We start from the raw sequence: 27,152 nt of genomic DNA on the forward strand, positions 1-27,152 counted from the left end.
ACATAAAAATTTTACATTACTACATTATTTTATATTATATTGTTACATGACTCACATATGCTTTTTGTTAAAAAAGCTGATAATTATCGCTTTACTCTTGAAAGATTTTTTTTTTAATGCATAATCGCAACTTCTTTAAATATCATTAATTATAATTTTTCTTGCATAATTATGCCAAAATTAACAAAATAATTGCAAAAAACCCTATCCAAGAGTTTAGAAAGGGTTTTTTGCGATTAAAACCCTCTGTAAACTCTTTAACTCCAAATCACAATCCTCGACGAACAAGGCCGCTGCGCAGTGAAACAAGTTAAGCGCGGTACTACCAGGGACGTATTGGGGGTCGAACTCGGAACTTCTTGCAGAGTGGGTGCTTTAGCAATACACCACTACCGCATGATACCACTTTTAAAAAACATAATTCCACACGATCAAAAAAAAGAAGGTTTGGTTTTTATGAAAATGAAGTTTATTGATAAAATTTGGGTTAATATTTAATCAATAAATTTGATTATTACTATATTACTTTTATTGTAAAATATATTTTATTCAGTTTATATAAAGGAAATGAATTATCAAATATGGATGCTACAATCGGAAGATAGTCCTTATAAATAATGACTTTCTGGTAGCATGATAACTGCATTATACAATTTAAAAATAAAAGTTCGACTTTTAAAGTAAGTTTTACACAAATAACTTAAATAAGGTATTTAGTAACAAATGTTATGATTTAAAAACTATTATTTTTCTTATTTTTCTTATGTTGTTTATTAAAGTGTCATTTTAACTAATTACTTCTATCTATATCTCGCATCTAGTATATCTGTCATAGCTCTTTTTATTGCATTCTATTGATCAATTATAACTCCTAATATATTGAATTGGTTTATCATTTTAAGTTTTATCTTTAGAATTGAAGAATAAGAAAAGGTCTAATTTTTTAAAGATAGTGTTTGTAAAGGCAACAAAGAAATGATGGAAACAGCCAGAAAGTTCAGCCACACAATGTTTTGTGCAAAATGTGACACTAAGAAAACGTTTCAGTATTTGACAAAAAGATGCGGTGAGTCGCTTTGCCCAATAGTAGTGTCGTTCTCAGTCGCAAGAACCCTTTGTTTCCAAATTTTAATTGTTTTAATTTAAAGACATATTTCAAAAAAAAAATTGTTACTTATACTTACTAAAAAAGTATATAAATAATTACTATATATAATTAATAAACTGATGAAATTAAACGAATAAACATTTAATGAGTAAATAATGAAGCGCTGGTGCATTTAGATAAGGGTAAATTAACGGGACTACAAAAATTTTTAGAGATGTCTGAAAAATTATTTTAAGTTCAGATTCTACAGAATGTGTAAACATCTATGGCTTACATTGATTATTTTACGCTGTTTTATATGAGTTTCTTCGGTGTAAAATTGACGCGGACGCCAAAGTTAACTAAAATAATTAAAGTTATTCTAATTAACGAGTTAAGTGTTATTAAATTTTTTATTTTGTCAAACTGTTATAACTGATTTTCTTATTACGTTTTAACAACAGAAAGGAATTTTTCTAAAAACCTAAAGATGTTTAAATATGATAATTACTCATTTTTAATAATAGTATTTACGACTATTTCTTTTTATTTATGTTGTTTTCTACTATTTACATTTTATTCTGATTATAACTATGGTGATGTTTTTTGTTGTAAAAACTTGAATGCGGTTCTCACACTTTTTTTTTTTTATATACTTTTCAGTTTGAAATAAAGGAATAACTTTGGAAGGAATTTATAATGTAGTTAAATATGTTTTTTTTATTCAAAAAAAATTATTTTATAACAAATAGGAAATATTTTTATATAATATATAGGAAATAATTTTGTATAAAAAATAGGAAATATATTTATATAATAAATAGGAAATATATTTATATGACAAACAAGAAATATTTTTAATAGCAATTGCATTTATAAAAAATTTCTTGTTTATTTGAACATATTATTTCGTTTTAGTATCGCTGAAGGTTTTGACTTTTAATTGATTCTTTAATCAAAAATCCTACTTGGTAGTACTACTACTTGCAATTTCTATTTAGTGAACTTAATGTGAAGTTAGTGAAGCTTAATCAAGTATAATAAAAAAAATTATTACTATTAAAACATTTACTTGATCAAAGTTACTTTATTTTTCTCAAGTTTTTAATGGACTTTTAAAGTCCATTAAAAACTTGAGAAAAAATGGAATTTTAAAGTAGATATTACTTGTTCTAACATATTCCTGAAAAAAACTTATTCATCCGAGTAAAAAAACTTGTTCATAGAGTAATAGACAAATTATTGATCCAAATAATGAACAAATATACTTTTAAGTATAATCACACTTATGTTAGAATTATATTTAAATTATACTTGAGTTTAGAAATATGTACTCGTGAAAAGTTTAATTTTCTTGCATAAACTTTCAAGTATTAACAAGTAATATTATCTAGTTAAGATAATACAAAAGGTAGTACAAAATAGTTTTACAAAAGATTTAAGAGAAAAATCTGCTGATAAAAAAATAAAATTGATTAATCTGGTGGAACGATAATAATAACAATAATAGTAATTGAGTCAGCAATAAATATTTTCACTCATATTTTGGTTGTAAGTCTTTTATTGAGTCAGCAATGAATTTTTTCAACCATATTTAAGTTGTAAGCCTTTTAACTCCACGAGTTATGATCTGCTTAAACATGTTTTTATGATAAAGCACAACCAAAATTGTCATCCACATCAATCATCGGAAATAAAACGTCATAAAATTTTATGATATTTTGATTTGTGTAATCTTTTTTCTTTTGAAGAATTTTAATTTTAGCACCAATAAAATGTCAAAGAATTTATTTGTCAAAGAACTTATTTGAATAATCTTCTTATGATTAAAACAAGGAGTTTCATTTTTAACATGAAAATTAATAATATACTACAAAAAAAATTTGCATTTGCTGTAAGTAAATATTTTGAATGTTTGCAAAATATTTACTTAAAGATACAAATAAAAGTATTAAACACAATACTTTTTTTCTTCCTGCATCTTTGTTGAAAAATGTAAAGTATGTATAAGTATGTAAGTATGTAAAGTATTAAACCAACTTGACAAAACTGATTTTGGAAACCAAAACAAACTTTTTCTTCACGTCTGCATTTTATATTTTTGTTATGCAGTTTATTTAACTCGTAAAATACACTTTGTTTATTAAGTAATTATCATTATTATTATTTGATTTATTTAATTGATTATTTAGGGGCAGTAAAGAAAGGCTTAGACCTCGTGAATACCATTTAATGATGTAGCTACCCTCCTTAATAAAAATTTTGTGACAAAAATGAGATTTTGAGAGCTTAAACGTTATCTTCTAAAAGTATTAAATTGCATTTTGTCATGACTTAATATTATGCTACATTGTTAACTCACGCTATGTTATTTAAAACAAGCTTTTACATAAATCGTAAAGTTGTATGTTAACTACGTAAAGTAGTTGTTTTGTTTCTCCTAAAACACTTTGGAAATTGACCAATAATATTTAAACACTTTGGAAGATTGACCAATAATATTTAAATAAAAGGTTTAACTCCTTATTTGAACTCCAGACGTCCAACGCACAAATCACTGCGCAATTGCTTGCTACATGTGGATTGATTAAAACATGTATTCAATACTAAATTGATTTTATCTGTTTTAAAAATAAATTCTATAAAAAAATGATTATAACATTTTTGTAAAAGTTTTTTTAAGAATTCTAAAAAATGATGCAGTCTTAACTAAAGGTTTACATAAATCATAATTTTTAAACAGTTATATAATTTTTAAATATCATAATTTTTAAATATCATAATTTTTAAACAGTTTTTAATATTTTTTGATAACTTTTATATATCGAATCTAAATAAACCAAATTCTGGAATCAATATAAATTTTCCACTGTTAATAATACTAAGGAGAAAAAATTTAACCTAATCAACCATTAATTAAGCATTATTATAAAATTATAACCGTAATCAACATGATATTTTATGATATAAAAATAATACAATAAACAGTTTAAGAAATAGTAACTAAAATTATTTGAAAGCTATAAATTCTAAGTAATTAAGGGAGGAGGAGAGGGGGGGAGGGAACATGTGTTGATAGGATTTAAATAATTCGTTTTAGATCGGTTAAACTTTCAAAACATATAAAAGTATCGTTTTACTGAGTTAACTGTGTCCATTCGCTAACTAATTTGTAACATTTACTGACGTAATGTTTAATTTTAATCTTAATGTTTAATTTTAACCATTGGAATTCATGGCGGCATTTTAATCTTATACAAAGTAACTTCCCGCCATTATTTTATTGTTCTATCAACGCGGATAAAAAGCTATTGAAATAGCATTAGTTTATGAATTTATTTATAGTTAAAAGATATCAACCATTAAATTTATTAGCAAAATACTAAAACGGAGGAGATTCACAACATTTACATTTTTAAAATCAACATAAAGTAAATATAACACAGAAAAATGAAGGAAGAAAAAGATCATTCTACAGCAGTTTCTATTTCACCAACATTTTTAGAGGAAGGTATATGGTATTTAAAATTTTATCAACCTTACCCTAACCGCAGTAATCTCATTTACAGTTTGTACCAAACCAACGTTGTAAATTTTTAAATTTTAGTTATCATTTTTTTATTCTTTTTATTAATAAGTTTTAATTTTATTTTTGATTTAATTTTTTTATAGAGTCATTCTTAAATGAAGAAACATTTCCTCATCTTGTCGTCGCTAAAGGATATGGTATATATTTTTAATTAATAACGTTAGCTTGATAAAATTAATACTATGTGTTAGTAAACATAATCCAAAGTGTTTGTTAGAATAATTTAATACGTTTGTTTAACTTTGGAATAAAACTGAGAACATTAATATAAACAAGTATGAATGTAGAATTTAAAAACTTCCATTCAAAGAAAAAGAAATTCTTTAACTAAATTCTTTTTAACTAAAAACATTCGAAACACAACTGTCCCATTAAAAAATTTAATATCATAAAAAATTTAATATCCATGTTTTGGTACCCTATAAAATGCAGCCCAAATAAATACAAAAATTTCAAAAAAATAGCTTTTTATTTACTACTACTAATAAACTTTTCGCCGTATATATATATATATATATATATATATATATATATATATATATATATATATATATATATATATATACATATATATATATATAATACATTTTAAATTATTCGTATATATATATTAGGCTTATTATTAACATTTGTTGAGCATTCTTAATTGTATTTTAACTTTCCGTGTAAAAGTGGAAACTAATAATTTCACTTACTCGTTGAAAAATATACCTATACTAGATGAAAAAAGTTATACTATTTCTATGATTGAAAAAGTTGAGCATTGTGTCAAAAGAATTCGTTGGAATTGAGCCTAACTAAAAGCAAAAACAGATGCCGTATTTAGTAATAACCAAGGTAATGATAATTATGGGTTTTAAAAAAAAATTACTCCACCTTTTATTATATGATTCGGAAAAAAAATGAAAATTTTTCAATTCGGAAAAAAATTTCAGCATATAAATAACGAATTTCAAAAAGAATTAATGTTAGATGTTAAAAAAATTAAATCAAACCCTACTAATTTGATTTTCGCTGATAAACCAACTCACAACAAAAAAAAACTTTTACCCGACAATATTACTGGTTCTTATGAAAAAGCCCCTTAAATTTGAAAAATGCATTTAATTTAGAAGCCCAAGGCTAAAAAACCCATCGCTAAAAAAATAAACCTTGAAAATATAAATGAATTAACTGCCCCTGGCCAAGCTTTTATAACACTTAAAGCTTGGGTAGGGGCAAAAACTTAAACATTTTTTTTAAACACTTAATAAACTAAATTTTCACAACAAACTTCCTTGGGGTTATTGGTTCCCTCAAAAAGGGAGATTAGCCATGTTAAAGGACATGAAATTGGCCATGTTGGCCATGTAAGCAAAATTAAATTAAACAAAATTAATAAAATACTTAGAAATCAAATTTACAACAGTGGAAAGTTAACACTGATGTTATAAACTGGTTCTCTATAATCTTAAGTTTATTTAAGATTATGGAGAACCAGTTTATAATCTCAGTTTAAAGTTCTCCATAATTTTAAATAAACTGGCTCTCCATAATCTTAAATAAAAATGACTTTTATTTAATTTGACGTTTTTTACCCCTCAATAAGATATTTTAGATAAAACAATTGAATTTGCAAAAATCCATTCAGTTATTCCAGAAGAGACAATACGTATAATATAACATTGCAAAAAAACCAAACTTTTTTTGTAAGGAAACTTGAAAAAAAGAAAAAAAAAATTTGATGTAACGATTGTCCATTATGATGGAGCAGAAACTTGTGAATTTGTTAGATTATGTATTTTAGATTTATTAAGTAACATAAATAATATTAAAGGTTTAGACCTTTATCGTGATGATGGTTTGATGGTAATGCATAAAATATCAGGTCCACAGCTTGATAAAATTAGAAAATTTTTTGAAATTATTGGTTTTCAAATCGAAATAAGCATAAATTCAAAAACTGTTAATTTTCTCGATGTCACATTTAACCTCTCTGAAAATTCATATGTCTTTCAAAAAACCAAATGACGAATTATTACATATTAATAGTAGCCTAAATCATCCACACCAAGTTCTAAAATAAATCTTAATTTCAATTAATAACAGGCTACACCAAAACTCCTCTGTTGAAAATGTATTCATCCTCTAAACTAATTTATGAAGATGACTTTAAAAAAAGTGGATTTCAAAGCTTTGAACTAAAATTTGATCCAGAAAATAAGAAAGCAAAAAAACGAAAAAGAACTAGAAATGTAACTTAGCTCCCCCAATTTAGCAAAAATGTTTCCACTAACATAGTAAAAGTGTTTTTATAAACACTTTTACTTTTTTTAAAATTGATTGATAAACACTTCACGTCCTCTAATAAATTACATAAAATTTTAAATCGTAATATAATTAAAGTTAGCTACAATTGCATTAAAATTATGGAAAGAATTATAAAAGTTTGCAATAACGCTTTACTAAACAAACAAAAAACCCTAAATGAAAAAATAACAGAAAATTGTAGTTGTAAACAAAAAAATAATTATCAATGAGTGGAAAATGTTCGAAATGGATTTCTAAATGCAGGCGTGAAAATAAGTTTCTCCTAAAAAAACTATAAAAGTAAGTGTGCTCAAAAATAATTATAACAAACCCCCCTTTTAAAAATATTTATATATATATAAATATATTTATATATATAAATATAAATATATTTATATATATATAAATATAAATATATTTATATATATATAAATATATCTATATACATATAAATATATTTATATATATATAAATATATTTATATATAAAAATATAAACATATTTATATATATATAAATATATTTATATAAATATAAAAAAAAACTTAGAAAAACTTGACTGCTGTGATTTAATTTTTCCTAGTTGATAGTCGTTCCTGGTATTTTCCAGAAAATGATATAAGAAATCTGAAAAAACGCTTGGTAGAAGATTGTTTTTATATTTATACATAAAAATTAATATCTGTAATGTGTTAAGTTTCTCAATATCTCAATATCTAGAATTTATATATATATATATAAATATATATATATAATATATATATATATATATATATATATATATGTGTGTGTGTTTATATAAATATAAATATAATATATATATATATAAATATATATATATATATTTAAATATATATAAATATATTTATATAAATATTTTTATATATAAATAAATATATTTATATATATAAATATAAATATATATTTATAAATATATTTATATATATATATATAAATATATTTATATATATGTATAAATATAAAAATATTTATATATATATAAGTATAAATATATTTATATATATATAAATATAAATATATTTATATATATTAATATAAATAAATTTATATATATATAAAGATATTTATGTATATATAAATATAAATATATATATATATATATACAAATATAAATATATTTATATATATAGAGAGATATATTTATATAAATATATTTATATTATATATATATACTTTTTTTTTTTTAAGATGCCCCAAGAAGTCCTAACGGTCTTGTCACAGAGCACCGCGGAAGTGCATTAAATCCTTACCGTGACGCGAAAATATGTCCAGAGCGCGTTTCGAACCTGGACATATTTTCTTTACTTAAGCTTGTTTACTTCTGCTCATATATATATATATATATATATATATATATATATATATATATATATATATATATATATATATATATATATATATATATATATATATATATATATATATATATTTATATATATATATACATATATATATATATATATATATATATATATATATATATATATATATATATATATATATATATATATATATATATATATATATATATATATGTCTATATATGTATGAGCAGAAGAAAATAATTCTAAAGAATTCCTTTTATAATAGTGTCAATATTTTTTACAAATGTGTGAAAATTTACAGCAGTTAAGACATTATAACTTCCTGTAATTTAATTTTTGGTATAAATTAAAGTTTATTAATTGTAAAGTTAGGCGGAAATATAAACTATTTTATGCGTAAGTATCAATTATTTTATGCGGAAGTATAAAATAATTCAATTTACACCATGTATTTTAAGAAAAAACTAAAAAATGCGGAAATTTTGACATATAAATTAGAAAAAATAGAGTAAAACCGGGTAAAACCGCACACTTAACAATAATAATTAAATAACTTTTTTATTCTTTATTTTTTCATTTTTTTTTTTTATTAGATAGGTAATAAAAAACTGCATTTGATAACATAAATATATGTTAAAAAAATAATAATGAAATTATCGAAAATATTAAATGTAAAGAAAAAAAATTGTGCGGCATTCTAATAAAACTAGACACTTGAGAAAACATTGAAATTTTTTAATTTTAACTTTTTTTTATTATTATTTTTTAACTCAACTTATATTTAAGAAACTATATTAAAGTTTTTACATTTTTTGCAACAAAAAAATTTAGCGAATTCTCGCATTGCAACATTTCTGTGTTTAACTGTACTCTAGACATTTTACATTTTGCAAATTTTAATCGTTTGGTTGCTGGTACTTGTTCTTCATTATTGTTTTGCTGAAGTTGCTCAGCATTGCTATGTTAAGGCATTTGAGTACTTGGCATAGAGAGTTTAAGTTTAGCAACCACCATGGCTTCTTTTGTTGCTTTTTCTTTATCTTTTTGTTAATTTTGCTAAGTTATACTGTAAATAAAGCAATTATTTACAGTATAATGAATTTTTTCATTGTTGCTAGTAAGTTTAAATGCACGTCTTGTCCCTTTTCGACGCACTACGGTTGCTTTGCCTTGATCACCTGAAAAACCATTTTCATCGCAATTCCAAATAAGTGACCCAGAAGTTATACCAGTCTGTTGATATTGCTTGGCGACGCATTCAAAATAACGATCAATTATTTCTAGCGTACAAGTAGCGGCTCTTTTAGATATTAAGTTATCCATTTTTCTTGATGAAATTTCTTTTGACTATCTCTTCATAAAGGCATAAAACCAGTCTTTACCAGGCTTGGCATTTTTGAATAAGTGCAACTGATCTTTGCGTTTAAGTTAGCCATATACAAATTCTAGGATTTCATTTCGTTAAACCATAACCCCAGTCATCAAGTAATTGGAACGCATGCACCATCAATCTTTCTGTTTCATTTGAGAGTACTAATGTTGTACCTGAGCCATGTTAGCCTTTGTTGTTGTTGTTATTTTTGAGATCTTTGAGCGTTGAGACTGGAACGCCACGTTTGAATACAGCTTTCCTCAGTGATATTTTCTTTTTCCTATATATCAGTTAATGCCTATAAATCAACTAAAAAAATAATTTTTTCAGTTGACATGTTAAAGTGAATTGAGTGATCGATGATTATATTGAGAAATAATATAATAATTGGTTTTTAATAAGTAAGAGATATTATATTAACAAATAACATTATAGTTCATTTTTAATTAAACCGGAATTAACACTTAGTTAATAAGATAAAGATAGGCGCTTAGTCACTTGGAAAAAACTAAACTAAGTAATTAATCGAGCGTGCGGTTTTATCAGAAAAAGAGTTTTTTTACTTTTTTGATTTTTTATTTAACTTTTTGTTCAAGCTGCATAAAAAGTATATCAGAATTGAAATTAAACTTCCAAAAAAAAAGTGCTAAAAATTTTTTTATATCAGTTTCGGTTCAAGCGCTATTTGCAAAGATAAAAAATATATAAAAATTTTTGAAAAGTTGAATAAAAAAAGAAAAAAATGGAGTTGAATCGGCATATAACTTTATCAATTCGGATAGAGAAGATAGTTTTGTATTTAAATCTATATTTATTTTTTTCATAGCCATATCCATTTAGTTTTTATTTTATAATTTCGATCAATTTGCGGAATGGTTTAATTCAGTTTTACTTTACAATTTTTATTGATAATCATAATCATAAGAAAATCAAAATAAGAAAATATAAAATTAAAGTAAGAAATTTAAAAACTTATTAAATGAGCTCAATCCTTGAGTTTGAAATGGCTGCAAACTAGCTTATAATTTAACTTTGCTTAATAAACTTTAAAAAAACCTATACTTTCTTATTTTGATTTTTTGATTTTAATTTATATTTCCGCATAAAGTAGCTTATATTTCTACATAAAATCATTTATACTTCCGCATAATTTAATTTATATTTCCGCATCACCCTGTAAAATCTCAAAGCTGTAAGTTAGCATGCACTGTTGATATCACAAATTTTATTGATGTAGATTGGTGCAAAGAATAGCAACAAATCCATAAAAAAAGAAATTCAATGTAATTATATAAAAAAAGCAATTCAATGTTATCATACTTTTGAGAGCGATGTAGATGATTGTACTGAGAATAAAACTATTAAATCTAAAATTGGTGATTTTCTCAAGCAAGAAAATTACAGCAACTTTTAAAAAAGTATTGCTGAGGCAACAAAGCAATGACACCATTGCTAAGACAACCATGAAATACTGAGCATGTTAATCATTAGAAAAGTTTCACTTCGTTTTTATTTGTGCAATGTTATATCATTACAAAATACACAAATAAAATGTTTAAAACAAAAATTGGTTTTAACACTCTTTGGTGAATACGCCAGGTCATCTTCTTTAAGTCTTCATGGTTTCTTTTTATAATTTCTAGACAAACGTTATCGCTGGTCCATCAGGTATTATACTAACAAAAAGACCAATCAAAATTGGATGTGATCTGTTGGACCAACAGATCTTGTGGAGATCTGTTGAGCATTTCAAAGTTGAATCTAAATTTGATAAAGATATGCTGATATAAACTATAAATGCCTCAGATCAAAGTTTTTTTTTTATTTAGAATCTAATTACATTAAACTGACCCATAAACGTCAAAATTCATAATCTGTTTCAATAATTATCTCAGCATTGATAAGTTTTTAATCAACAAATGTCAATTGTCTGATTATTTGTTTAAATCAGACAGTTTTTTAGAATGTATTGAATATAAGATTATTACCTTATAAAATAAAATTAATAGAGGAAGTACTGAACAATATGCTTTATATTTTTTATATTATCTGTTTTTATTTTCTACATTATCTGTTTTTATTTTTGATATCAGGTAATAGGAAATGTTTTTTAGAAATTTCTGTATTAAAAAATAGATGATAGATCTGTTTTTGTTGTGTTTGTAAAGACAAAAATGTCTATCTTTGAATAGAAATAATTTATTGATTCAATTGATCAAAGACTTTGTAGGCACAGAATTCAGTTTTAACATAAACTTTCATCCGACTGGAACTTGTGGAGACTCTAAGACAAACCTATATTTTACAGAAAGGTAAGGCAATCAGTAAGACTCTTAATACTTGGTTAAATGGTTGTCATCAAAAAATGTTAACTTAAGAGTGGTAGAAATTGTTTGTTGTACTGACCTATCTATGCTAGTAACGGAAGTCTGTTCCTTCAAAAAATTGGTTCTTTTAATTCAAGTTGGTAATGATGGAGGACAAGATATTTAAAAATTGCTATAAACATGGTTGACTCATCAGCATCATATTTTTAACCAAGGAACCAGAAGAACACAGGGGTTAACAAAGTAATCCTACTAGACATAGTATGATTACTTTGTTAACCTCAGTGTGAGGAAAATCATCACAATCTGAAATACTTTTCCAACTCTTTTAAAATGATTTTGATCCAAAACCTCAAACTCATCGTTATCTCAAACACCACCAGCTTATATTATTCCTTAATTCAACGAAGTAAAGTTACTTCGTTGAATTAAGATGCAACTTATATTTTATATGAAGAATAAAAAAAGTTTTTTTTAAATATAAAAGTTAAAAATACTCATGGTGCTATTGTGATAAACCAATGGATGAGAAAGAAGTTAAAAATATTTTTGTATCACTAGCAGATGAATTCAGAAAGTGCCAATTTGATGGCGAACGTTCTACACAGGCACAAACGTTACAAAAATATTATCAATCTGTTAGATGCTAAATTGACTGATGAAATTATCGACATAATTCAATTACCTTAATACCATATTTATGAACACCATGTACTTTTGATCTCCTTTTTACTTACACCATGTATTTTAAGATCTCCTTTTTACATACACCATGTATTTTAAAGTCTCCTTTTTACTTATAAAAAAATATCCATTATTATAAGAACCTAAGAACTATGGTTGTTGAATGCAGATTAATGAAATTGTTAGAAAATTTTTAGGGACAAATTTATATTAAAAAAATACAATATCTTTTGTAACTAATTATAATATTATAAATTATAATATTAATATAGTTTATACTATAATACAGTATAATAATACTTATAAATTAGTAAATAATAATACTGTTTGCGACATGTTTGAACTTTATATTTAAGATTTATGTTTTTTTTTTGTGTGTCTATAGAAGCGGAACATATTTTTATAGAGGCGGAACATATTTTTATAGAGGCGGAACATATTTTTATAGAGGTGGAACATATTTTTATAGAGGCGGAACATATTTTTATAGAGGCGGAACATATTTTTATAGAGGCGGAACATATTTTTGCACTTCAAAAATATTTTTTTCGGAAAATTTCAACTATTATTGCGCTGATATTTCATTTCATCAAATTATATTTCGGCACTTGAAAGAAAAGACCGTATAAAGGTTTTTGAACCCAGAGTTGTTAACAAGGTCAAAAGTAGCCAATGCCACATGTTACAAGAGCAATGCCAAGGACAAGGTCAAGGCCAAAGAGTTCTAAGGTCAAGGCCAAGAATAAGAGTTTCAAGGCCAAGGCCTAGACAAACATTTTTAAGACCAAAGACTTAAATTTTTTCCTTACACACTAAAAAAAAAAGTAGAAATTTCTATACAAGGTAGGATATGTGATATACTTTTAGTAAGGTGTAGTTTTCTACCTTTTAAGGTAGAAAGCAGTATGACAAATGATCGTTTTTAATATAATTTTTTACCTTAAAAGGTAGAAAATTATTCGTTACTAAGGGTATATCACATATCCTACCCTAAGGTAGAAATTTCTTCCTTTTTTTTAGAATGCACGTCAAGGCCAATTATTAACAAAACTGTAGGTAACAATTGCTGTGACAATAAAACCAAATATTGTAAAAATAAACCAAGGTTATGCGCAGAATTCAACGAAGTCAATAAGATAATATTCTTGTATGTATATATGAAAGCTGAAAAAAAAAATACATAAAAATAAAGAAGGAAAAATTTTATTTCTTTAATTTTATAAATTTTTATTTTGAAGGCCAAGACCAAAACAATCAAGGCCAAAATTTTCAAGGCCAAGACCAAGGTCAAGGAAAGCAGTTAACGACCAAAGACAAGGCCTTAATTTTTGGCGTTAAGACAAGGCCGAGGCAAAGGCCAAGGACTAACAACTCTGATTAAACCCCCTTATTATTTTAACGTTTTACATTAAAAAAAAAAAAACATAAAATAAATAAAAATAAAGTTCTACTTTTTTTTTTAACGGTTTCTATTTTAAGTCAACCTACTGACATAAAATAGAAACCGTTACAAAGCACGGCTTAAAAATCTTAAAGTAACTTCAAGTGAAATAAAACTACTTTAAAAGCGCTGTGACGAGATTTATCGTATTTTAACTGAAACAATTGGTTTTTAAAACCAGATACAATTTTCAAAAAGACTCAAAAAACAAATTTTATACTATAAAAATAGCTAATAGTAGCTTGAACATTGTAGAAAATTTCACTCTCAAATTCATGATGCTTAAATTGGCCTAGCGAGAGACTAAAAAGACCTATTGGGGTACAATAGTTTTTGTGGTGCATCCGCTTGTATACAATGTCTGCTGTATTTTTAATCTAAATAAAGTTATTCATGCAACCCAAATAATTTATTTCAAGACTTTAGTCAATTTTGCAAAAATATTATAAGCTACTTTCTTTTTACAGGCTTGTCCACTGGATTGGCAGGTCAACCAAACATATTTACTCTTGATGCTCGCCAAGCAGGTTGTGGAGACTTTGATGTAGTTATTAATGGAGAATCTCGTGCCTCTATTGAATACATTGAAGAAGAAGAAGCTTTTTTTAAGATAAAGTATCAGGTAGTTTCTCCTGGCGATTATATTATAGAAGTTAAATACGCAGAGAAGCACATTCCAGGTTGTTTTTTTTTTGTTTGAAATTTTAATTTTTAAAACATTATAGTAATAAAATTAAAAAATAATTTTCGTATAAAGTAAAACAAATTGGAAAAAAAAGCTTTTGTTGGTAGATTTTAATCTTAAAAAAACTTTACATTAAAATTTGTGTATTCTTCTATTAAAAAATTGGTACTTTTATTGAAAATCTTGTTGTTATTTTTATTCAAACAGACTATATTCTACATGCTGAAGTTACAGTGTTAGCTGCAAAGCTATAATATATAGCTTTTTATAAGTCGTAATAAAACTGCATTGTATAAAGTTTAACTATTCTCTTTAACGAATTAGAAACAACTTGATAATTAGTCTTGTATTTTAAAAAATAAGACTAAAGCAAACAATTTTGTAAATAAAAAAAGTGGCCTAAAAGTTGCAATGAATCAAGTTAGTCGCTAGCTCATTTAACACGGGGTAAGTTGTTTCTATGCAATTACAATTCTTTTTGATGCATTAATTAGTGACTCCTTTTTTGCCCAAATTTACCTCACTTCTCTAACAAATCAGATTGATTAATTTTCATACTTATTGAAAATAGTTTTTTTTTTGTAATTGTGGTAAAGTCCATAATAGATTTGATCATCTTGATTGAAGTGTAATGAGTTATGAAGTTTCATCAAGGTTATACTTTGAGTGATAAAGTGTCTATCCAAAAATCCATTTTCTTAGCATCAATAAATATCTCAGCATTGATAAGTTTATTTCTTTTTTTTAATGCGTTTTTGCTACTCCTTGAAAATAGCTGTTAGCAACTTAATAGGCTAAACTTCATGCAATAGAATCTTCCTTTTTCAAAACACTTCTTCCTATATTATCTTTTTTATGTTGATTACTTTTTTTTATATAAGTTTATTTTTGCTTGAATCTCACTGAAACTTTTTTTTCCACTCTGTAGTCACAAGCTTTTATATATTACTAGCAGTAAGCAACCCGTAATACGGGTTATTAGTAATTAAATCATTGCTTATAGTTAACGACGAAAAAAGACTACATTAACATCGTTAAGTTCTTTTTAAAATCTGTTACACACAACAGGTATCATAAAAAGAAAGTCAAGTAAAGCCTGCCAACACCTAAAAAAAGAAATGAAAAATAATTACAATTTTTAACTACAAAAGTATCATTTGCATTTTATTGTTAGTAGAATATAACAGATAATAATATAACAGAAAATACAAAGAATTAAAAAAATAGCTATAACAGCCCAGCTCTATCAACACAAAACACAAAAACAATAGCGCATAGCATAAAATATTTGTATGCACAAATTATAGACATTGCTATGTCTCTGCAAAATAATTAAAAAAGAAAAGATTATAAAAAGGCTAGACAACTTAACGAAAAAACACGGCTAAATAACACCACAAATTATTAAGATATTTTATCGACTAAAAGACATGAACTAAAAAGATTTTATTTACTACAATATTGAACAGCTATGGTTAAACAATTTGAATAATTATATCATAAAATTTCATATCATTAAATTTACAAAATTAAAACCATGTTTCAACAGTAAGCAAACTAATCAAGTGATGACAAAGGCAACTAAAAGACAGAACATAATTATGCTTGAATTTATAAAAGAATTTAAAATCATTTTAATTTAAAACTGTTATCAACTGTTACTATAAATAATAAAATTTTTAGTATTGTTCTAAAGTGTTTAAAATCAAATAAACAAACATTAACACTGCTTGACACTGAATTCTGGCAAGTAAGTTTTCTGCTTGCCGAGCAGCATATTTTACATTTCAACAATGACTAATTTCAACTTGCCAAACTCGATCTCTTTCATTTGGACAACAATTATTTTTGCCTATTAGAATTTACACAAATAAATTCTTCGCCTATTAATAGCCATTTCAATTTCACTATATTCTTTAAACATACTACCAGTTGTATTACTATTGTTACAATTGGATAATAAATAAATGTAAAAGAATCTTACAAATTGTAATCTTTTCTAATTAAAGACTATATTTTATCTTAAGAATAATTGAAATCCATGTCTTTTTTAAAGTATATAAACAGAAAAGCAATAATATAAACAGAAAAGTAAAAAACCTGGAACAAACATTTTTTAAATTAAAACTACTATATTTAAACAAATTAAATTAAATAAAGCTCTAGGACTTCCTACATTGTTGATGGCAAAACTACAACACGTCCTGGTCTAATATTATGATCATTTTCAAGGTTGTTTACATGTTTGTGTAAGGTATCATACTGCTCGCTTCTCTGTTTAGGTTAATTGTCTAACTGAAAGTCTATAATTGTAATACTGAGATAATGTAACATGATTTCTAACCAATGTAGCACATTCAGGGTTGTGAACCATTTGATTATGCCTACCAGCATCAACCCTTTGAAACAAATAGAGAATAAACCATAGGATCTAAGCTGGCAGACATACTTGATATAGTTTTAAGAGGATGACCTCTTGGGTAAATAACAACTTCCCTAACTAAGAATATAAAATATACATAGATATAGAGAAATATAAAATATATTGAAATAAACGCAAACTTATGTTTACAAACTTACATGATCACAAACAACAGTCTTATTTTATTTAACTTTTCATATTAAATACATAAATAAAATTTTATTCTCATTATTCTTTTTACAAAAAATAATCTTAATCTATAAATAAGAAAATGAATTGAACTTACTAAAAAAGCCATCAGCTCCTCTTAACTGCTCTAGAAAATAAAAAAATACTTGCTTAAAATGTTCTAAAAAGACTAACGACAAAACTGAAACAGTTTACTAAAAAAGAAACATTGTACTAAAAAAACTATTTTAACACTCATTTTAGTTCTAACTTCTTCTAAAAAATGAAAACAGGCTATAAAAATTAGAAAAATAAAAACAACCAACAACAAACAAACGATTATTTAAATTTTTATTTTAAACAATGAACATCAATTCTTCTTGAAAATAAAAATATAACAGCTCTAATTTGCTCACTGAAACTTACTCGAAAGACCGCATGGAATATATAACCGCGCATAAAAAAGTCTAGAAACTAATTGAAAACTAAGAAATAGAGTATTTTACGGAATACAGAACCGTAATTAACAATACGAACAATAGGCGTAACTATGCGCACTAATAATATTAATTGCGCTATTAATATTTAGATAGTATATATTTTTCATTTATTTTATACATTACAAGCACAATTAACGTCGAAACAACGTTGAAAAACCATTAATATTTATGGTCGAAAAATGGTTGATTTTTGGTTAAAATGGAAACGCAAATCGACGTTGAAACCAAACTTTAGATCAACGTTAAAAACAATCCAAAAATCAACATTAGATTAACATTGGTTTAGCGTTGATTCAACTTACTTATATACGAGTTTATAAACCTCAAAAAGCTTTTTGCGCCGTGACTCTTTTAATCTGAAAAAACATTTATTCTTTGTACAATATTGTGTTGTTGTGAGTAAAAAAATATATTCTTCATAAACATATCATAGCTGTCATAGTACAATATCTTATGCTAATGTACTGCACGTCTTGTTCTTAATTGTTACAGCTTTCAATTATTGTTATTATTATTAGTTAATTATATATTATAGTACTAACTGTTGTTATAGTATTACAAATAACCTGCCCTGTACCATTTTTTTAACGCAGGTAACTAAATTATAGAAATTGAAAAGCAATTGTTGAAAGCAAATAAAACCAAAAAATTAATTTATACATTTTTAGAACAAAAACTTATATAAAATTAAAATTATTTTCAAAACCATCATGAAAAAATCATGATGTTGTTATCTTCATCATTAATATCAAATTCAAATGTACTTTTATCGCCTTCTGTCATCAGACTAATTTTGATTTGATGCATGTTTTCCACTATCCAATCAATATGGTGCAAACTTCGAACAGTCTAAATTATGTCTTTGTGCATTGTCTTTTTATTTGAGAGCATCGGGTAACTGCATGTAAATAAAAACGTCTTTAAAGTAAGGTTCATTTGTCCATTTTAAAAGTATTATTATGCTTCACATTGTTCACAAGCGAATGTGAACATTAAGGGAACAATAGTGGGAAAAAAAACTCATTACTAATCCGTGCCTAATTTACTTCATTATTGACCAAGATATCAACCTTTTTGGATAAAGGTATATCATACATCAACGCACATACACACACATAACACAAACCTTGGAGGCTGTTATACATCGCTTAAGTCAAACGTTCGTTTAGTCGAACCATTTTCTTTGGTTCTAGAGGGTCAAGATATCTGTAATTAACTGTATTTATATATACATATATATATATATCAGTTTGGTAAGTTTAAGATTTTTCTAGCATTGTTTTAGTAGATATTTACTTGAAATTAATGTATTATCACTCAACTACATATCGTGCCGAAACGTGGAGCTAATACTGAGAATAAATTAATTAGATTTAGTTATAATTATAATTAGCAGTGCTAATTAGGATTAATTCATCTTAATTAGCTTTAATTAACAATTTTTTGGAACTTTTTAAGTTTTATTGTGTTTCTAAACATTTACTGTTGTTAAATAATGATTAAAATCATGTTTTCTTTCATTAAACAAACATTTTATTATTTTTGTATTATAATTTTGCAGAACATTGTGTATGCTCAGTTGATAGCATAAGAATCTGATACATAAGAAGCTATCAACTCAGCAACAACTGAAGATCATTGTTATGATTAAACAAGGCATTTCTTACAGAGATATTGCTAAGCAAATAAAAATTGGACTGTCAACTGTTACCAGAACAGCCAGAAAAGAGAAAACAGGATCAGCTTTTGGTTCGGGCGAATTTGTCCAATCATTTCGCCACGGCTTCATATCTTGCAAGCTACATGGGGAAAAACCATGAAGTTCATCTGGCAGCAAGGACAGTTAGAAAACGCCAGCAGCAAGCTTGTTTGAACGGGAGAATTACTGTGGAGAAACCTTTATTGCGACCTGATAACATCACGAAAAGAAGAGCATTCACGAAGATGCACAAAACCTGGACTGTCGCACAATGGAATAAAGTATTATGGAGTGATGAAAGTACCTTTACTGTTTTCTGTGGAGCTAAAAGAGCTTATGTGAGGAGAAGAGTTGGTGAACGATTTAGTCCTCTGTGTGTAGCTCCCACAGTAAAGCATGGAGGAGGCTCTCTTATGGTATGGGGTTGCATGTCAGGATCAGGTGTAGATCATTTATATCGTTGTACGGTCACAGTAAACCAGCATAAATATTTGGAAATATTAAAAACACAAATGAAACCATCAGCAAACAAATTTGGTAAAAACAAACCATTTTTCTTTCAACAGGACAATGCTCCTTGCCTTAAAGCTAAGAAAGTAATGGAATATCTCAAACATGCTCGTACCAATGCTATTGAATGGCCTCCACAAAGTCCTGACCTGAACCCCATTGAAAATTTGTGGGAGGAGCTCTTCAGAAAGGTACAGAAAACCAAACCCAGCAATCTCGATGATTTGTGGCAACATTTGCCATCTGCATGGCTAGCAATCACTGTTGATACCATCCAAAAGCTGGTACAGTCTGTGCCAAGACGTGTACAAGCCGTGCTCGATGTGCGTAGAAGGCATACAAAATACTTGTCTTTTAGTCAGAATTTCTTATGTTTTTTTAGTGGTGTTTATTACTGACAATGCAGAGTCATTTTTATTTCAATGTGGTGCTGTTTTATTTTATATCGTGCCAAACATGAATAAAATTCTCTTGTTTTTGTGGTCATGACTTTGTGCCACCACTGTGTGTGTATATATATATATATATATATATATATATATATATATATATATATATATATATATATATATATATATATATATATATATATATATATATATATATATATATAAATTAGTAAAAAACACATCTAACTTTTATCTTCTACTTTAAGTTTCACCATTGCTGGATCATCAGGAAGAGTTACTAAATCTAAAAAAAAATTCAATTTATAGAAAAAAATATTTTACAGGAAGTTATTAATTATTATAAAAAAAATTTTAATTACTATATTTTTTTGTTAATGGGAAGTTACAAAAAGTAATTATTAAATAATTTGATTTGGAATGGGGATAGTTTAATTTGGTCATTTGTTTTTATAATTTTTTAAGAGGTATTTATTTTTGTGCCTACATTTAGAAATTAATTCAGATTTTTTATTTAATAAATTTTCTTGATTTAAATGAGTAATTATTTCAAATTTTTCTTGCTAACATAGCATACATTTTTTGGAAATGTTATTATAGGCAGGGCAGATTTTAGAATAGACCATTGTAAATTAAAATTTTTATTTTTTTCTTTTAAATCCCAAATATATTTTGACAGCATAGTCTCTTGAATATTTTTTGTGTTTAAACGATTGTTTGTGGTTGGCATAATGTTTTTTCCATTCCCCTTGGTTAAGCCAATATATTGTTTATCAGGGTTATTTTGTGAGGAAACAATGCACTTGTAAATTACCTGCCTATAATAACATTTCCAAAAAATGTATGCTATGTTTGCAAAAAAAATTTGAAATAATTACTCATCCAAATCAAGAAAATTTATTAAATAAAAAATCTGAATTAATTTCTAAATGTAGGCACGAAAATAAATACCTCTTAAAAAATTATAAAAACAAATGACCAAATTAAACTATCCCCATTCCAAAGAAAATTATTTAATAATTACTTTTTGTAACTTCCCGTTAACAAAAAATATAGTAATTAAAAAAATTTTAATAATAATTTATAACTTCCTGTAAAATATTTTTTTCTATAAATTGAATTTTTTTTAGATTTAGTAACTCTTCCTGATGATCCAGCAATGGTGATTTTTAAATGATGATCTCTAATTCACCTTTTATATATAAAATATGCAAGGTAAAGTATTGTACACAATGTAAAAAGACTTTTTAAAAACTCGTGTATAATGCAAATTCTTATAAATTATCGTAAAATTATGTAAAATTTTACAAAAATTTATTTTATTTTCATAACATAAAATCTTTTAATTTTTTACTTTTATTACATTAATACTTTTATTAAAAGTTTTTGAGGGACTTTCCCACGCACAAATCTATAAGATAAAATGATATTAGGCTTCACCTAAAACGCAGAAAATGGAAAATGGAAATTAAAACGCAGAAAAAGGCGCGGAATTTTTTTTTTTGAAAATCTGTTTGCCTGCCCTATCCCTCAGTCAATGTAGCGGCATCCGTTGCGAGTCAGACTATAAGATAGTCGATCTAGCAGCACTCCGTTGCGAATTTGGCTATAAGATAGTCGATGTAGCTGCATACCGTTGTAAGTCAGGCTATAGATAGTCGATGTATATTTCCGGAATTTTCCGCACCGTTTCCTGCGTTTCATATTATATAACTAGATGTCTAACTTCGATCCGAAAAGTGAAGCCGCTTTTTGTCCTTTTTACAATCGGCGGATTAAATTTGTAAGCAAATATTTTTAACTTTTCTTTTCTTAAATGAGGTAAATATATTTTAAATTTAAGTACTATTTACCTAAAAGTGTTAAGCGGAAATTAGAATACTTGTAAAATAATAATTTATGATTCCCTCATTCATTTTCGATTAAAAAGGGAATAAAGTTTTTTAGTAAAACGATGGAAACGATGGACTACTGTTATAAAAAAAAAAAAGCGGCTTCATTTTTTATCCAATAAAATCCTGCAAGTAAGACATCTAGTTATATAAATTATCATTGGTAAAAAATATCAAATTTTATTTTCATACCGAATTATTAGTACATTTGCATAGGCAAACTTGAATTTAATTTCAACGTTTATTTTAACTATTCAAATTTCAACGTTATTTTAGCGTTAATTCAACGTTTTTTTTCATCGTTTCATTTTTAACTAAAAATAAACGTTGAATTAACGTTGAAATTTTCAACGTTTTTTTTAACGTTGAACTAACATTGAAATAACGTTGAAATTTAGATCGTGATTTTTCAACCATATATCAACCATTATGTGCCTGCTGGGAGTATATATATATTTTATACATTAAGACAGCTTTTAAAAGCTGCTAATTTTTTAAAATATTGTATCATGTCTGTGTTTTATGTATCAAAACATGGTACCATGTTTTATTTAAATAACCACTTGTCTTGATATGCTGTAAAAACCATTGTATTTTAATCAAAATGTACTGAATTTTATAATGTTGAAGTTATTGTTAACTCGAAAATATTATTATTTTTTTTTTTTTCTTCAGGAAGTCCGTTTGCTGCAAAAATATTAGATCCAAACGTCGAAGAATCACATCGAAGAAACGTCGAAGATCGCGTTTTAAATCAGATAGATTTGAGAAACCGATCAGAAAGTAATAATTCAAATGGATCCGATGCTCATGCATCAACAAGCGATATTTGCAAAAGCACTACCAATTTACCTATTGAAGCACAGGTTCATACCCCATCTGGAAAAATAACCTTTGGTAAAATTGCCAAAAAAATCAATGGTGAATACGCGATAAATTTTCCTCGTGAAGAAGAGGGAACGTATAAAGTTATTTTAATAAATAAGAAAACGAACTCAATACTTCCAGGATCTCCCTACGAAGTCGTTGTTAAAAGAAAACTCTGTTCAAATACTTTAACTATTGCAAATATTGGTGAAGCAAACTGCTTCAGTATTTTTGGAACAAAAGGTTTGGACTTAAGAAATTTATGTGTTGCGGTGGTGGGTCAGGCGGGAATGAAACTAAGAGTTTTTCAAAACGATGCAGACTCTATTGATATTTTGTATGAAGTGAAACGAGCTGGCATCTATTTATTTCATATACACGATAACAGCCGACATTTACCAGGTAGTCCTTTTAGTGTTAAAATCAACAAAAAAAATATATGGAAAGAAAATACCGACGATATAGAATTAATAACTTACACCGTCACTATCTGGCATGGATGTGATGTAAAACGACAAACCCTATCAACAAAAATGGTTACTCCTACTGGTAAAATTATTGCACATACTGTTACTCGTCTCGGTCGGTTTCTAATGGAGTTGAAATTTATGCCATTAGAAAACGGTCGATATACTCTATATATTCAATTTTCAGATAATATTATACATACCTTTCATATTGAAGTAACAAATTCCCGATATAGTAAAGATTTGTTTATTGTGTCAGGAGAAGGAAAGTATACAGGTATATTAAATCAACCTAACGAAGTTTATATTGAATCAATTGTTGCCTTAAAAGGATTATTTTCTGTAGAAATAGATGGTCCAGATAAAGTAAATATTGTTCAAAATCATAAAGATGATGGAAAAATATTTATAACTTATATTGCTCAAAAATCAGGAAATTATTTACTATCAGTTAAATACAATGGTTTTCACATAGGAGGTAGTCCGTTTCATATTGTAATGTTAGAGGAAAACTTTATTCGAAAACAGTCACTTGCAATTAAAGCACCATCCAAAGTATCTGATCCACTTTTATGCCGCGCTTTTGGATTAGGTCTTAAAGAGGCCTGTGCTGCAGTTTCAAGCACATTTACAGTAGATGTTGTCAATGCTGGCAATGGGACACTTATGGCTGGTTTTGAAGAAAATAAGTTTGTGCGAAATGAAATTGTATGTAAATATATAGGAGATGGCATTTACGAAGTTCAATACAAAATTGACAAACCAGGATGCTATTCACTTTCTGTATTATGGAATGGAAATAATATATCTGGAAGTCCATTTAAAGTAAACGTTAAATCTTAATTTCAAGTTTGATAAAATAAACTACTTAGTTGTTATTTAGAATAAGATATTTATATATTTTTTAACATTAGATTTATAACCAAAACCTGTTAAATTTTTTATTGAGTAAAAACTTTTTTTTAAAAAAAGTTTTTACTCATAACCAGATACAATAAAAAATTTTTATGCCTGGTTTTATGCCAAATGTTTTTAAAGAACCATGAATAACCATCAGTTGAGTTGAAAAGCAAATTTTATTATGTAAAGTATTGCAATTATTATACTTTAATATTTTGTTTAAAAATCATTCTAAACATTTAAATTCTCCTGTATGTAGCAAACAGTTTTGCGTTATATCGGGTAATAAAATGTTTACTGAAAGAAGTTAACAAAACAAAAATTTTGGATAAATGCTGTGGCGTAACTAGAGGGAGCACAACTCGCATAGCGGGGGGTCCCGGAGCTGAGGGGGCAATTGTTGAGATTTACAAATCTTACTTACATTCCTTACATTTTTAATTTTTTAAACAAACAATAAAAATAAGAATTTTTTCTTTTTATAATACTAATGGCATTTATAAGTTCAACTTAATATTAGACAATCGGGTGGCCTACGCACAGTGTTGGAAATAATTTATTTTTAAAAAATGTCCACCAAAAACGATTTGCATTTTCAAAACTACTATAAGTTATAAGCTTCTTACAATTATAATCTAAATTTCAAAAATATTATGTTATGGCCTTAAAAAAAAACGGGGTTTAACATGCCTGTTATGGATTTTTGGTGTTCTTAATAGGTAACTTTCAGAGGATGCGCAAGCTTTAGTCAAATGAGAATGTTTTACTAAAACTTAGTATGATAGGAGTTTTAGAACAATATTAACTAGAAAATACAGGCCTCACACTTCCAAATGTAAAAGATGAAGAAAAAAATATTAAAGTATCAAGTAAAGTTTACAACACCTCTATTTGGGATCGATGTTGGCTTTACAAGGCCATAACCTTTAAACGTTAAAATATTATCACGTCGATATTTACATTATAGGGTTGCCATTTCGTTCCTCTGTTTAATATACTTCTTTTTGGCCGCAAGAAAATTTGTTAACAAATATTATGGACGTTTTTTTATTTATTGCAGTTGTTAAAAAAACATTTCACAAACAGTTTAGTATTGCTCAGGTTGTTTCAAATTTTTAAACAAAAATTTTTACTAAGATAATAGAGCCTTTGAATAATTTGGTTTCAAAAGGAAAACAACAGAAGTTGAAAAAGGATTAGAAACGACAGAAGTTGAAATAGGAACTGTGACATTGAACTGAACAAGTTCTTTTTTAAATTTGTTTTAAGCAATGAACAGCTTTAGTAAATATCTCTAAAAACCTAATGGCATCTATAATAAACAAAAACTTTAGAAATACTGGAAACTAAGAAAAAAGTATTATTCTGAGTAAACCATATAAATTCTCAAAAATTGGAGAAGGCATTCAAACTCAATACCTGGATGCAAATTTCTTTTAAAATATACGAGATGCTGAACTTTAATGCTTAAAAGCATTGAAAAGAAAATTTTAAGAACAAGCAGATAAAATCAATTTTATTATCTAAAGTTGGGAGCCAAAGTTTGCATGTTTAAAAGCTGAAAAGGAAGAGATTTATTAGAAAAGTATTTAAAGACAAATTAGTAGGAAAAGATGGTTTTTTAAATGATTATTTTGATGTAACAGAAATGAATTTTGAAAAAGATTTCAGACAGTTTATTGTGAAAACATTTAAGGGCTTGCTAAATTTTTTTTAAACTTTTAAAAAAGGTTTAGGTTTTAGGAAAGAATATGTAAAAATACAAAGACGGAGGCGTAGATAAATTGTTTATTATTTGCTAACTAAAAATATGACTGAATCTTATTCCAATCTTGTAAAAATTCTCGCTGTTTCGAAACAAAACATTTTATAATACTTGTATATTATAATTGCAGCACCATTTTTGAGAAACCAACTTTGAGAAAAACCAAATTTTTTTAAAACTATGTATATATGGTTCTCAGAATTTTCTCAGAAAAACTTCGCTATATGATATAAGAGATGCCCTTTAAGTAACAATAGAAAAGAAATGCAAGATTTTTAAACTTACGGTGAGCTCAGAACACCGAGAAGTATCCGTTTCTCAACTTATAATTTCAAAGCCGTTTATTTCGATTTAAAATAAAAATCCAAGCTTTCAACTGCATCTTATATTATTCTTTAACCTTCCACTTTTTGATCTGTATTTACTTAGTGGAAATACAAATAGAATTTACTGGCTATTTAACAGTCTTGAACAATATTCGTAATCCGCGTTATAATTTCAAAAATTTTGGCAAACCAATGGATTCAGAGTGTAGATTTGTGTGTATATATATATATATATATATATATATATATATATATATATATATATATATATATATATATATATATATATATATATATATATATATATATACAGATCAGTATCAATGGTTTAATGATGCTCAAAAACCTCATTTTCCAGTATGTTTTTAAAAACAGCCGTTTCCAGTTTATCCAATTTTTTTGTTTTTCCA

At 26.2% G+C, this 27,152-nt stretch overlaps 1 protein-coding gene across 2 annotated transcripts; it reads left to right on the forward strand.

Annotated features, from left to right (window-relative positions):
• Nucleotides 1-918: 918 nt before the first annotated feature.
• On the forward strand, nucleotides 919-24,679 carry LOC100210389 (filamin-A). 2 transcript variants are annotated; one of them, XM_065818222.1, is made up of 4 exons: nucleotides 919-1,066; nucleotides 4,760-4,813; nucleotides 14,602-14,814; nucleotides 23,093-24,679. In XM_065818222.1, exons 1-4 carry the CDS (start codon nucleotides 976-978, stop codon nucleotides 24,592-24,594), a joined length of 1,860 nt encoding a protein of 619 aa, XP_065674294.1. In that variant the 5' UTR covers nucleotides 919-975; the 3' UTR covers nucleotides 24,595-24,679. The 2 variants fall into 2 exon arrangements, with proteins under 2 accessions (XP_065674294.1, XP_065674295.1); XM_065818223.1 differs by lacking the exon at nucleotides 919-1,066 and adding an exon at nucleotides 4,243-4,598.
• Nucleotides 24,680-27,152: the final 2,473 nt, after the last annotated feature.

This window comes from Hydra vulgaris, chromosome 14, assembly GCF_038396675.1.
Source record: "Hydra vulgaris chromosome 14, alternate assembly HydraT2T_AEP".
NCBI classification, from domain to species: domain Eukaryota; kingdom Metazoa; phylum Cnidaria; class Hydrozoa; order Anthoathecata; family Hydridae; genus Hydra; species Hydra vulgaris.

Coding starts and splice junctions, on each gene's coding strand:
- LOC100210389 (XM_065818222.1), top strand. CDS start 976: ATGATGGAAACAGCCAGAAAGTTCAGCCACACAATGTTTTGTGCAAAA. Junction 1,067..4,759: donor GTATTTGACAAAAAGATGCG/GTGAGTCGCTTT, acceptor ATTTTTTTATAG/AGTCATTCTTAAATGAAGAA. Junction 14,815..23,092: donor CGCAGAGAAGCACATTCCAG/GTTGTTTTTTTT, acceptor TTTTTTCTTCAG/GAAGTCCGTTTGCTGCAAAA.